This window comes from Amblyomma americanum, chromosome 6, assembly GCF_052857255.1.
Source record: "Amblyomma americanum isolate KBUSLIRL-KWMA chromosome 6, ASM5285725v1, whole genome shotgun sequence".
Classification (NCBI taxonomy): domain Eukaryota; kingdom Metazoa; phylum Arthropoda; class Arachnida; order Ixodida; family Ixodidae; genus Amblyomma; species Amblyomma americanum.
The window spans coordinates 830,467-844,341 of NC_135502.1; the positions used below are offsets into that span (position 1 = coordinate 830,467).

The 13,875-nt window shown below is 45.7% G+C and overlaps 1 protein-coding gene across 7 annotated transcripts in view; it reads right to left on the minus strand.

Moving 5' to 3' along the window:
* The window catches only part of Sbp2 (SECIS-binding protein 2), a 169,031-nt gene that overhangs the window by 109,242 nt on the left and 45,914 nt on the right, over positions 1-13,875 (minus strand). For all 7 annotated transcript variants that reach the window (XM_077668244.1, XM_077668241.1, XM_077668240.1 and 4 more), the window contains one exon: positions 1,957-2,020. In XM_077668244.1, coding sequence (XP_077524370.1) covers positions 1,957-2,020 — 64 coding nt within the window. The remainder of the gene's footprint in view (positions 1-1,956; positions 2,021-13,875) is intronic.

Sequence of the window (13,875 nt, forward strand, 5' to 3'; positions counted from 1 at the left end):
CGAAGGCCCGGACTCCGCACTTGCGGACTGCGGTTGTTAGTGCACGGCGGCCCCCTTTTAGCTTTTTCGCTCGCTTCGCTGACGAAGGCATAACGGAAATGCGTTCTATAGCACTCATTTTAGTGTGAAGCAATCGTGTCAACGGAAATTGGTGAAAATGTTATACGTTATATGATAACCAGTGCCTAGTTCCAGAGCACTTTTTCCGAAGCTGCTTTACGGAGCACGTTAGGCCTATACTGTGTTTTATATACCATGTGCAACGCTGTCAAAGCTGGCGCTCTTGTTTGCGCTGCCTGCATCCGCGACCAAAAAGTAGTGCATTCCTTGTGGTGAACAAAACACACTAAATGCTTTGCCTGCAGGCTTATTATTACGTGACACATTTGTCATGGATTTGATTAAATGTACCCTTATTGCTGACGACACGCTGTCGCTTTCTCGTGCCTTTTACCACTCGGCCACAGAACAAATGCGGAGTAACACGGCTCCCTTTATTTTTCCGTGCAGACTACTTCCATACATTTCATAGCGTTGCACCTGATGTACGGAACAAAGTATAGTGACACCGAGCAAGCGACGCGCAACTATCCACTGCCGCCCGGTGCGTAGGTGGACAGCACGTCGTTGCAAGAATACTCTAGTCTCGCTTTTGCGCCGCAGGCGAGCGTCGTGATAACTCCCCCACCCCCTGTCTGGTGCACTCCGCCACTGACCGAATACAGTCACTGCGAGTGTCGGTGGTGCTTGACGGATGTCTGAACAGAATGACACTTCGCCGGTATGTTCCTACCACACGTCGCAAACGTAAAAAATCTTTGAAGAATCGGAGCAACTACATTTCTGGTACGTCGTCTAAAGGATTAATTTCTAGGTGCATATGACCGCTACTCAACGCACACTGACGTGGGTGTATGCGTGCGCAGTCTGCTGTCTAAGTACGGGCTCTCGCACGACGAAAGTAAGGGCGCCTCTAATACGTGCCTGAAAAAATTTAGTTCTGAAAGAAAATGTAGTGGATGCATTTATTATGTGATTCCGAGATTTTCGGAGTGCCAAGGAAATAGCCACGATGTCCCTTTATTTTGAAACAGCGGAAAACCAAAACAGACAAATTTTTGTAAAATAAATGTTGTTCATGAACTATCCAGTCCAAACTGTCAATGCTGTGTCCCGATTTCACGACAACAAAGCTTCTTCATAAACGAAATTTTTCCCAGGTCCTGTGAATTTCTTAGAAGCGGGATTCAACTGCGCATATTTTGGCTATATCGAACCAGTGAACCTATATACTATAACAAGGTTTCACTGTATTACCTTTTATAAGTTTCATGTGAGCAGATCATCACAAATGGTATCGTAGATATACTTTTCGTGTTTGTGGAATTTTTTTTGGCTTCTCCGAATACATTTTTAGCTCAAACTAACAATGTCGAAAAGTACATTTATCAAGCTACATTTTGATACAATAACTGAACATTTTTTGACCAGTGTCAAAAATTTATATCAAGGGCACTTTGAAAACTGCATTTTTTCATGTGTCAGAAAAACATTCCTTGCTCGTAAAAGTTTTGAGTTATAATAGCAAGCTTTTGGTGGCTAGATTATTAACAAATTGAAAACATTTTGTACATTCCAGAATATTCTTTTCTTTTTTCAAGAGATGACGTCTTGTCAATACAATTTTTTAAATTCTTTTTAAACTTTTTTGTGTGTTTGTAGATTTTTTTTCTCAAAAATTCACACCAAAGCATTTGTGTTGAAATAAATGTCCTCAGAAAATACATTCTGTCACCATCATTTTCGCAAATTTCGCTTTTTTAGATCTCGTATGTTTTCAAGGAAAAAAATGTCTCAGGCCTATTAAAAAAAACTCATTTCTTCCATGGTAATGAAAGATGCCAGCGTCACTTGATTTTTTTTAAACCAAGGTTCTTTACATGGATGTTATGTTACCTTTTTCCCTGAATGATGGCTGCTGCTGCTTTGGAACGTTGTCTCCAGCTTTAGCCACCACATCCTAGAACGAAAGCAAGCAGGAACAGAGGAGCTTTTTTTAAACTACACACTGCAAAAGAAAAGAACCATGCCAACAAGACTTGCACAGACTATCACATCACGAAGAGATATTCAATTACAACACACACATTCCACATTCTGTCCAGCAACGTGAGCAGCTTTCTGCCCTGCACTGTACTCCTAAGCATCTTGATAAAAAAAGAAAGCACATCACCTAATGAAAGTGAGTCATAGCACTGCTTGTCTTGGACAAGTCACTGATCATTAGGTTTGATGACCAGAGTATTTTGATAGTTTCTGCAGGCGAGTATATTCAGCAATTGCAAGAGGAGTTCTTCACATGAAGACAGTTCTTTTACTCACTATGCAGGAGAAAATTTGTAGACTCCTTTAAGAGCTTTCAAATACTTTCACACACAATAGAGGTTGACTGGCACCATAGGCATTTTCAAAATCGCATATTTCTCCAAAATCCAAGGCCATTACATGAAAAAAAAAGAAAAGAGAGAGAGAGAGAGAGAGAATGCAATGAAACTGTCACTGAAGCTGTGTCGACTTACTGCAAAAACAGCTGTCGGAAATTGGGGGAGCCGAGATATCTGTGGGGCGCGAGGCCTATATGTGGGGCCTCCAACTGCTGCTCTTAGTTGCAACTGCATCATTGCGCAGCTGCTGCTTTTAAACAGTGACTCCATGACACCTGCTCGGCATATGCACCACCCACGTGCCCAGTGCCACCCCGCATAAGGTGTTAGAAAGGGGCAACCATCTCCATGTGGCTTGTGCTAGCTTCCCTTTGCCACTCCGTCATGCCTGTTTAGCGAATTCCACGTGGAGGAGAGCAGTTGCGGCAGCTGCAGTCATCTCTTGACTTGTTATGCAGAAGTCCAAGGAAGCCGTGCATTCTCTGATAATATTTAAAATAGCGCATTACACTTCTGTGGGGAGCCACTGTGCATGCGCAGATTGCCCTGAGGACTTCACAAGGTGCCAGGCATGGAGGAAAAAAAGAAACAGGATAGAGCATGCGACGATAGCCTTGAAGCCTAGTCATAAAGATAGAAAGGACAGAGTTGGTCCCACCTATGATCACATCACATCATAGCTTGTGGCGATATTTAACCCCGCTGCACGTACCAGCATGGCAAACTGAATGTAGACCAACCTTCTTGCTGTAGGCGTGCCAACCATGGGTCGTGCAGATGCGCGCACAAAAACATACCCACACAAAAACATTAGGGACTGACAGAGAGGGCGAAAAACGGGGAGAGGGGGGGGTTAGCTGCTTGATGAGCACTTGGCTTGCAAAGGATGGCCGCATGGTGTCGCGGTCTCTCCAACAGAGTTCTTTTTCCTCCATGGCACCAGGCGGCAGGGGCAGTTGTAGCCTTTCCAACAGTCATCCTCTGCTCACGTTGGCTGTCACGGAGCCGAAGCAGTGAAAACGGCAAGAACTTTCGTCCTGGCGTCCTATTTTTTACGTGACACCGCTGTAATACAAGGATGCCACTCTAGCTGGCATTAGACCTGCTGCCACCGCGTGCTGCGGTGCTGTGCAGTGAAGCACAGCATGGCACAGCCTGACTAGCGTTTGCCGCACAGTTTTTGGTGGCCCCCACAATCGCAGCGAGCGGCTCCAAAACAATGCTAGAACTTTGGATGAGGTCTCTCCAAGTTGTTGTCCTTTTGCTAACTAAATGCACCTTCACCAGCGCAAGTTTTTGGCGAAATTTTATATTACGAATTTCGGCTACTATATCGAACTATTTTACGACTTTTTATCAGTTTGTTATAACTAGGTGTCACTGTATACTGCATCCCACTGGCGTGTGGAATGCACTATGTTGGTCAAACAGAGACGCGTGAACAAAAGTTTGAAGTAGCATGAAATACACTGTAGTAGAATGGAAAGTTGGGCGAGTTGGTATGCGTTCATTTTGGGTGGAAAAAACAGCGCGGAAGGGACGGAAGACAAAGAAGAAGGAAACCACACGGACGAGCGCTGACTCACAACTATTTTTTATTCAGAAAAAAACAGACATTTATATTTAAAAAGTCACATGACCTGACATCACTCGCGCACATGCCCAGAAATACAACAGTCTAAGACTATATCATGAGTCAAGATTAAAACCTTACGACGCGATTTCAGAACTCTGTGATTAACCGAAAAAAACACGAGACAGCCAGAAAAAAACAAAGGTACTAAAAAACAAAGGTACTGAAAAAACAAAACACAAATCACGTGTTGTCAAGAAAAGCGACCTCTTTATCGACCATCAATAAGGAAGGCTGACTGGTGCATTCATCCTGTCTTTTCCGAATGTGATATGCCTCAATGAGCTCCCTTGTCGTCTTATCTCTATGGCGGAATAAAATACGTGTGCGCGCGACTAGAGGTCTGCATACTTTCTTATTTTCAATCTTGCATGCTTCGCAGTGCTCTCTTAGATGCGAATAGTTTGAATCTGATAGTGAACGAAGATGCTCCCTAAGTCGAATATTTATACATCGGCCGGTCTGTCCTATATATACTTTTTTACATGAAAGAGGAAGTTCATGCACAACTGAACATGCACACTCTACACACCTTGATCTATGGGAAACCAAACAACGAAATGGGCTAATTCTTGATATATTGTCATGGCGGTTCCCTATCAAAGCGACAAAGCCCCCCCAACTTGTGTGGCGCAGAAAACACCACATTCACGTCAAATCTGCCCGCCACCTTTTTTAGATTATGAGCCGTTTGGTGCACATACGGAATAACAGCAAATTTTTTTCCTGTTCTGTCCAATTTTGTATTCAAGAAATCTTTTCGCACTACCCTCACCAGCTTCTCGCAAGTTGCTGAAATCACCCCCTGTGGAAACCCTGCGGCTTCTGCGGCTTCTGCGGCAGGGTTTCCACAGGGGGTGATTTCAGCAACTTGCGAGAAGCTGGTGAGGGTAGTGCGAAAAGATTTCTTGAATACAAAATTGGACAGAACAGGAAAAAAATTTGCTGTTATTCCGTATATGCACCAAACGGCTTATAATCTAAAAAAGGTGGCGGGCAGATTTGACGTGAATGTGGTGTTTTCTGCGCCACACAATTTGGGGGGGCTTTGTCGCATGATAGGGAACCGCCATGACAATATATCAAGAATTAGCCCATTTCGTTGTTTGGTTTCCCATAGATCAAGGTGTGTAGAGTGCGCATGTTCAGTTGTGTATGAACTTCCTCTTTCATGTAAAAAAGTATATATAGGACAGACCGGCCGATGTATAAATATTCGACTTAGGGAGCATCTTCGTTCACTATCAGATTCAAACTATTCGCATCTAAGAGAGCACTGCGAAGCATGCAAGATTGAAAATAAGAAAGTATGCAGACCTCTAGTCGCGCGCACACGTATTTTATTCCGCCATAGAGATAAGACGACAAGGGAGCTCATTGAGGCATATCACATTCGGAAAAGACGGGATGAATGCACCAGTCAGCCTTCCTTATTGATGGTCGATAAAGAGGTCGCTTTTCTTGACAACATGTGATTTGTGTTTTGTTTTTTTAGTACCTTTGTTTTTTTCTGGCTGTCTCGTGTTTTTTTCGGTTAATCACAGAGTTCTGAAATCGCGTTGTAAGGTTTTAATCTTGACTCATGATATAGTCTTAGACTGTTGTATTTCTGGGCATGTGCGAGAGTGATGTCAGGTCATGTGACTTTTTAAATATATATGTCTGTTTTTTTCTGAATAAAAAATAGTTGTGAGTCAGCGCTCGTCCGTGTGGTTTCCTTCTTCTTTGTCTTCCGTCCCTTCCACGCTGTTTTTTCCACCCAAAATGAGTAGCACGAAAACAAGCGTGGTTAAACCAATTACCCAGGCAAGCTGGCAACACACTGCAAAGACTTGTTTGATAGAACCTCAGTCATTGCTCGTGCCAAAAAGAAAACAGAGAAATCATTGAAGCCTTAATGAATAGATCTGCAGGTTCTGGGAAATGTGTAAGCAATACTCCATGTCAGACAGTGAATTGAAACTGCTGAGGCTGTCAGTGATATCTTCAGATGTGGGACGCATCCTGTAGCAGATGTTTTCCATCTTCAGTGCTTGGTTTCTTTGGGTTGGGTTTCTAAAGTCTTTCTTCCATTCCTTTATCTTTTAGGATTCCCAGTTTTCAGAATTCATACTGTGGTTCTAACAGCATAGCACGTGTTGTTTTCGTGATAGCAACTGGCTCGCTATAACAGCTATGTTGCCGTCAACCGTCAAAAAATCCTTGAAGGCAACTGCTGTTGGCACAGCGTCTGGAACATGGCGAGTTCTTCCTACAGAGTGGCAACGTCACTACCATCTTGCGCTGGGCACACCGCACTCGCAGCTCCCGTGCCCTCTTGATACAGCCCAGCATGACGGAAGCATTCTCTCAAGCACGGCAGTCTCTAGCGTCTCGAGTCATGCTTGCCAGGCACAAATGATCATTTCGGTTGCAGCCAACAAATTAATCTTCAGCTTTTAACCTGCAGTTTCATTAAAAGCCACTCAACCTCGTGCTTTTGGTAGCCTAGCTTGAACGTACGGGCGAAGTCTTGACCAGAAAGCAATGCGCAATGTTTCTGAGCGAGAAGCCACAGTGCTGTGCTGTGAACTTATCCAGGAAGAGTTGTTGTCGGGCTAGTTGGCTTGATACTTGAAATGTCATCAAAGGTTATGTGCATAAAAGACGACACAAAGAAAGGAGACACGACAGGATAGGCGCAAGCTAACAAATAGTTTATTCACAAGCTGACACCTCTGAATAAAGACATGTAGGCGCATACACGGTGGATACATCCACAGCATGCCTAATAGACTCGATAACACCATCATACCCTACAAGACAGATTTTAACAAGGCTGACTCGATACTGTGTAAGGCAAGAGATGTATCGCTGATGCAATTGTGCACATTCTTAATCAAAAAGGATTCCATTATTTCGCAAGCCAAGCTGTTGCTGCCCTGGCCTAGAATCCTTATTTCATTTAGTTGCGGACTCCATTGACATTTTCAGCAATGTTCGGTCAAATTTGTGCTACTGTCCCTATCTCCTATGTGCACATGTTCATGCTCCCCTGCATGATCATTAACGCAGCGTCCTGTTTGGCCAATGTGGACCTTTCCACGCCTTAGTGGAATCTTATAAACAACGCCTTTTGCGCATTTAACATAGTGCTTGCCATACTTTTTGGCACATTGGGTCAAATTTTTGGCCGAACACGGCAACGTCAATGTAACACACTTGTTGCTCGTGACAATAGTATCGCTCCAAAGCTTCCGTGCGCAGCTGGCGTCCATTACGGTCTTCTCTGGACATGCTGCCGGGAAGGGGTCGGACCCGGAGGGCGTATCTCCAGGCTTCTGGCACTCTCACCCTTTCCTCAATTGGTAGTCAGGTTTGGTGTGTAGCCGGCCCAAGAGGCCGCGACCTGACACGGTCTGTGCAAGACGCATGTATTGGTTGACTAAGTGGGCATCTCAAAGCTCCCGGCCCAGGCCCAGAAGTCTCTGGCTGGACGTGGCGACCGGGAGGTCGAGAGCCCGCTTGATGACTTTCCGGTGGATGACCTCCAGTTCGTCATCATCGTGTTTGTGCAGGTGCAAGTAGGGAGTCTAGTAGAGGACTCTACTAGTTACGAAAGCATGGGCAGGCCGCAGTGCATCCTTGCTTTGAAAAAAGCCTCACTTGTTGGAGACCTGGTAGACCATGCGGCCGACCTGGTCTCCCATCGTACCAAGTTTGGCCAGGGTGGTGTTGGCCCTGCACTGGTGGTGTATGAAGAGGCCAAGGATGCAGACCTCCTTGGCCTCCCGGATCAGTCCCGATGGGAGACTGATGCAAAGCTGAGTTGTGTCTCGAGGGGAGGGACATAAGTGCACAAATTCAGATTTAGCGGGGGCGCACTGCAGTCCGCAGTAGGTCATGTAGTCATCAACTAGGGTCACCACTGCGTGCAGGCAGGACTCCATGAGGCTCACGTTACCTTACATGATCCAGATTGTGACATCACCTACGTAAAGAGCGTGATGTATCCCAAGCAAAGCTAGCACGAGACACGTGGATATGGGTGCCCGATTCCAAAGCGTGGGGTGGTGCTGAACACGTGGTAAGTACGCCGAGCAGGTGTCATGGAAACACCGCTTAAAATCAACAGCTTCAAAACAACGCAGTCACAGTTAAAAACAGCATTTGAAGACCCTAAATATAGGTCTCGCACCAAACAGCTACATCAGTACCGCGTGTAGGTCGGCTCCCCCAATTTCTGATGGCCTCAAAATACATGATTCTGAAAAGGCCTATGTACCGTTCAACCTTTTTTGTGTGTCAGAAGTATTCGAAATACAGTCGAACCCACTCATAACAACACCGATTATAACACTATATCGGCTATAAATATGGTCAGTCAGCTTTACCATGTGTTCTATAGCAAAATAAACTGCCTATAGCAATGTTGTGATAGCACATCTTCAATTAAAACAATTAAATCTGGTCATTGAGTGTCAAAAAAACAAAAACATGGAAATGCTACAACTGCACCAGCAAAACCAAGCTTAGCTTACAACACAAAAGCACTCAAGTGTGGAGCCAACCGACGGACCCAGCCGGCGCAGCAATGCCACGAAAGCGAAAGAAACCGTGATCCCGCACTCAGAGACGCCGCCACCTCGCAAGTCAAGGATGCTTGCTTGTCGCGGCGACGCAGGCAGGAGAAACGATGGATGCGTTCCCCTGTGTAAAAGACCCATGCAGAGAAGAAACTAGGGAGCATGGTAGGGAGCCAAGGTGGAGCAGTCCGTTATTAAAGTTTTTGAGGAATCCGCCGCTAGCAGAAAGAAAAAACGCCAGCTCGTTTTCCTTTGTTTTTGCATTCTGGTCTATGGCTGGCACTAGCAGAGCGTGCGTTGTCCCATCTTCCCCTGTTCTTCGCTAACTTGGCCATGGTCCTTACTTCGCAGATTTTACGTGTCCCAAGGGCAGGCATCATCGCGTCAGGTGAGCTGCTGCGTTGATGCAGTGGCCACACGCACCATGGGTACTCTTAATCAGTCGATGCGGTGCACGCGTGTTGACAGCGTGGCTTTCCTCTCATCAGCTGTCAGCGTACCTTTGGTTCTGTACTCTCCTTGGATTTCCCGCAAGAATTGTTTCCGCCGGTGCAGTGATGACTGTGCTTTGGTCTCTGGCGAACGGTGATGATTGCCGTGTGTCGAGTCAAAGAATTCTTGCATGCTGACGATGCAGTCATGACAAATCGAGACCTCACCAACGAGAAGATCATGGCAGCTGTCACCGGCGCAGATAGCAACAGGAACCTTTGCAGGCTGTGATATAATAGCAAAAGCTCGTAATTCGAGCTACATTAATTTGGAAATCCACATAATTCTAACTGCCAGCACAGTCCTCGCCAGCGCCCATGTAAGTTTATGGCATTGTATGCTCACTTACTCGAACAATACGGGTCTCGCATCGGTTAATGCAAACGGGTTCCCGAAGGGAGGTTGCATCCAGGTATGACTGACACGGCAAGCGATAGACCAAATAGCCGATGTCGATGATTATAGATTTTTATGGTGCAAGGACATCTGTGGCCAAAAAGCGCCATGGCACAAGGTGCTTTTCGACTACTCAAGGTAAGGTCGAAGACCCATTTTCCAAGCATTTCACCCTAAAGAAGCCGAGCACCAGGCTGGGGAAAGCTTGTACACATCATATCACCGGTGGGTACCTCACGGCGCTGGGTATTAAGCCCTGCACCTCCGGCATGCGAGGCGGATGCTCAACCACTTGGCCACCGCTGCAGTCGACCAAATAGCACTGTTCAAATCTGAATTCCATGCTGCAGAGTCATCTATGCACCCGAGGCGTGCATACGAGTACAACGCCAGGCACGACGACAAACGCATGGCCCCATCTCGAAATAAGTCAGACAGTGTATTTGGTTTCGCTTTTCTGAGCTTTGCAGCCCATAGCAGCCAGCTAACAAAGCCCTGCCGCACACCGTTTCGGGCACTGATTGGCGCAATCGCATTCGTCCGCATGTGTCTTTCTCTGGTTCTTCCAGTGCATTGAAACTGTGCGCTCGTCTCGTCGCGTGCCATTCACCGTTTGCGAAGATTGTCGGGGAGGCCTTTACCACTTTTGAGCAGTTCTGCTTCAACGCTCCCGACAGTACGCATGCAATAAAGCATTTATGAAAATGTTTAAAAGCAATACCATGATGCAATATACCATGATGCAATCGTGTCTTGTTAGTTTTTCAGGATCATTCGATAATTTGAACATTTTTCCGGTCCCCTGAAGTTCGAATTAATGATCTTTTACAGGCATTAGAACAATCAAACCTCTCCGGGTCTTTCCTGTCAATAAATGCTCTAAAGTTTGTCATCTTTCCCTTTTTTTTTTTTGGCACAACCTGGTTGTAATAATTATTAGTTCTAACAATGATATTTCCCTGGTATTTAAATATTGGCATTTAAATGGTATTTAAATATTGTTATAAGTGGGTTCGACTGTGTTCGCTTCATAACACAGGTTGAGGAATATGCATTTAAACTCTGTGATCAGAACTGGGGACCAATATGTGACCAGCTTGAGGGCAACATCAACCTCACCAAAACAAGGAACCTCCTTCGTCACCTCCTCAAATCAGAAGGTAGTAAGCTAGCACAGCGATAAAATTTACAGAAATTAGGTAATAAATTTGAAAGCTCAGAACAGGAACTCCTCGAAGCAACTCGTTGTAAATATATAGGCTCCGCCACTAAAACTCCCTTACCGTGTTATGAGGGCAAATCCAACAGCAATTCTAGGCATGATTATACAAAGCAACGGGTATAACGGTGATGCAATAACTAAGATGGAGAACTGCGCACAACAAACGATGTGCCTCATACAGCGGATTTCCAACAGGAGACACGGCATGAAAGAGCATAATCTGCTGCGGCTTGGAACCAGACTTAGTAGTTATCCGTATCTCGTATGCTGCCCCCTTCCTTGATCTTAAAGTGGCAGAAAAGGAAAAGTACGATAGAATTATCAGGCGGGGCACGAAGCAAGCTCTAGGGTTGCCCATCCGTACATCCACTCACCGGCTCCTAGAGCTAGGCATGCACGATACCCTGGAAGAAATTACAGAAGCAATAAGAACGTCCCAAATCGAACGCTTAGCTGGGACCACAACCGGCCAGGCCATTCTAGACTACATATGAGTCGAGACAACAGAACCACCAAAGTCGACATGCTGGGAGAAATTCATAACATAATCGTACCACCACGACCCAGGAATATGCATCCTATTCATCACTAGTGTGCCAGGCCAAACAGGCAGAAGCGCTTGAGAAAGGCTTTTGTTCCTACAAAGACAAGGACGCGGTCTACGTGGATGCCATTGAGTATGGTAAGAACACGATGACCCTCAAGGTCATCAATAATAAACAACTCTTAAAAATAAGTGACTCCATAATCTCGGGTAACCCAGAGACTGCAGAGGAAGCTGCCTTAGCACTGGCTTGTGTAGGCACAAAAGCGAAGTATATCCCCAGTGACTCCAAAGTTGCCATACTAAATTTCAGCAGAGGTTGGGTGTCGCCCTTGAAGAATACAATTCTAGGCCATTATGTAATAGACCGAAAAATTACACTAGTCTGGACACCAGCACATGCACCCCTGCCTGATAATGAGATGGCCCAAGAGTTCGCCCGAGGCTTTTCCTTCCGGGCGGACACAAGCGAGGTGGTCATCACAGAAAGGGATCGCATGGTGGGATGCAGAACAATTACACAGCTCTATCGTCTGCAAAGAGCTAGACTTCCTTCAGCGGACAGATCCTTGTCCAGATACCAAACAATCAGCTGTCGTCGGGTACAATCTTACACATTTCCAAACCCGACCCTCTGGTGTCTTATGTACCCAGGGAAATTTTCAGAAGAATGTGCAAACTGCGAACTTAGGGCCACCTTGGACCACGTACTATGGGAATGTCTTCATGCCACCCGGGAGGGACGACACACAAAGTCGAAAGACCAATGGGAGCCCTTACTACTGAGCTCCGACCTGGAGACTCAGCTACAGCTCATCCGACTGGCCGAAGCCCCCTATTTCTCTTAGACATTAAAAGTTTTCCTATCCTATCCTATTAAAATTATTTCAAGCACTACTCGCTTCAACTTCGCTTCGACCCCAAAGACCACTACCTGCACATGCCTAAAGACACAAGCCTGGGAATGTCGATCGGCCTCCATCTCGATACGTGTGCATGCCAGTGTTTTAACAGGCAGTGGCTCAAAAACTCGTGCCAAAACTTCACCAGACCGAAGGCGGATCGCGCATATGGTACAATAAGTATACAGTTAAAGTCCGCACTGTGGCGTTAATTTTTATTACACGCTTCTAAGTCGACTCGAGTATAAGTCAAATCTCCCCCCCCCCCCCCCTGCGCACCCCATATCGCATGTCAGGAAAAAGGGGGGCGTGCCCATGGGCATGTTTCAAAATGAAAATGTATTAGTCACTGGACTACTCGTCCACACTTGCACCATCGTCCCCACTGCTGCGGTCCCAAAGCACGTCGTTCTAATGTCGTTGTCCAGCGACATCCCCCTTCGTAGACAACCACAAACATATCATCTTGCAAAATCCTGCACTTCGCAAGTAGCCGCACCATGACACCACATAGAACAGGTGCAAATTTTGCCTCGTTGCAGCTGCCACACCTGCATCACTCGTTCCAAAATGTCAAACTTGTGGCCCGGCGCGCAGTTGTTCGTCTCTTCAGCATAAGAAATGAATTTATGAATTAAAACTGTTCCTAGATATTTTCAACGAACAAATGCATTTCCTCATTTATATATCGAACGTGGTTTCCCATAAAACAGATATATTGAACCACTGAGTCGCAAACTATGGCCGCTCGGATCGAAGGCGAGAGGCTTTGCCTCACTAAATGAGTGACGAGTGGGGATGCGGTAAGCGTTAGCACTATGGTTGACGCCTTATCTTGGTTTTGCCAACAGTGCCACAGACAATATAGCAGTGAGAACAGCTCGTAGCCGAGTGGTCAGCACCCATTTGCGGCTATCACACCCGTAAATTGTGCCTCGGAACCAGCGACATGGGCAGCTATCGCACCTTTCCAGCAGTAGAAATTGACACAAGTCTGGAAGTTTTCGTTACATGCAGTTTTCGCGAGAAGACTCGAAAGGACAATGCAAATGGAAGCCAAAATAAGAACTAAATGCAGGTGACATCACTGTGAAACTGTTTACAGAAAACCCCGTTACTTGAAGTGATAAATGCGGAGAAATCTTCGAGATCGTGCAGACACCGCAACTGTGGGAGCAGCTTACACCACCTCTGCGGCGGCTTGCGCAATGCCATTACAAGTTGGTGGGGAGGGTGGAGGAGGCAGAGGCACCTACTTCTCATATGTTACCTCTCAGCCTACCCAACGCTGTTGCCCTAGGAAAACGGACTCTCAGCCTTGCATCGCTGGCATGCTCCGCCGTCCCCGTTCCTGATCGGCGCCAGAATCAGTTAGTTAGTTAGTTATATTGATTTTAATGGCGCAAAAGCAACTTAGGCTATGATGCGCCAAACACACGGTTAGAGCTTTTTTTTAAAGGTTACGCTTTTTATATCTAAAGTTTGTATAAAACATTGGCTTCTCTGAGAAATTTAAAAATGCTAGAAAAATCAACCAGTGCTTGATCTCCTAAAAGTAACATGGGGTGTAGTGGGATGTATTCATTGTACAATGTTGTGAAATATTTTTTCCTCAGTTGTTCCAGTTTTTTGCATACAATTAAAATGTGGTTTACCGTGAGTTCATCGCCACACATT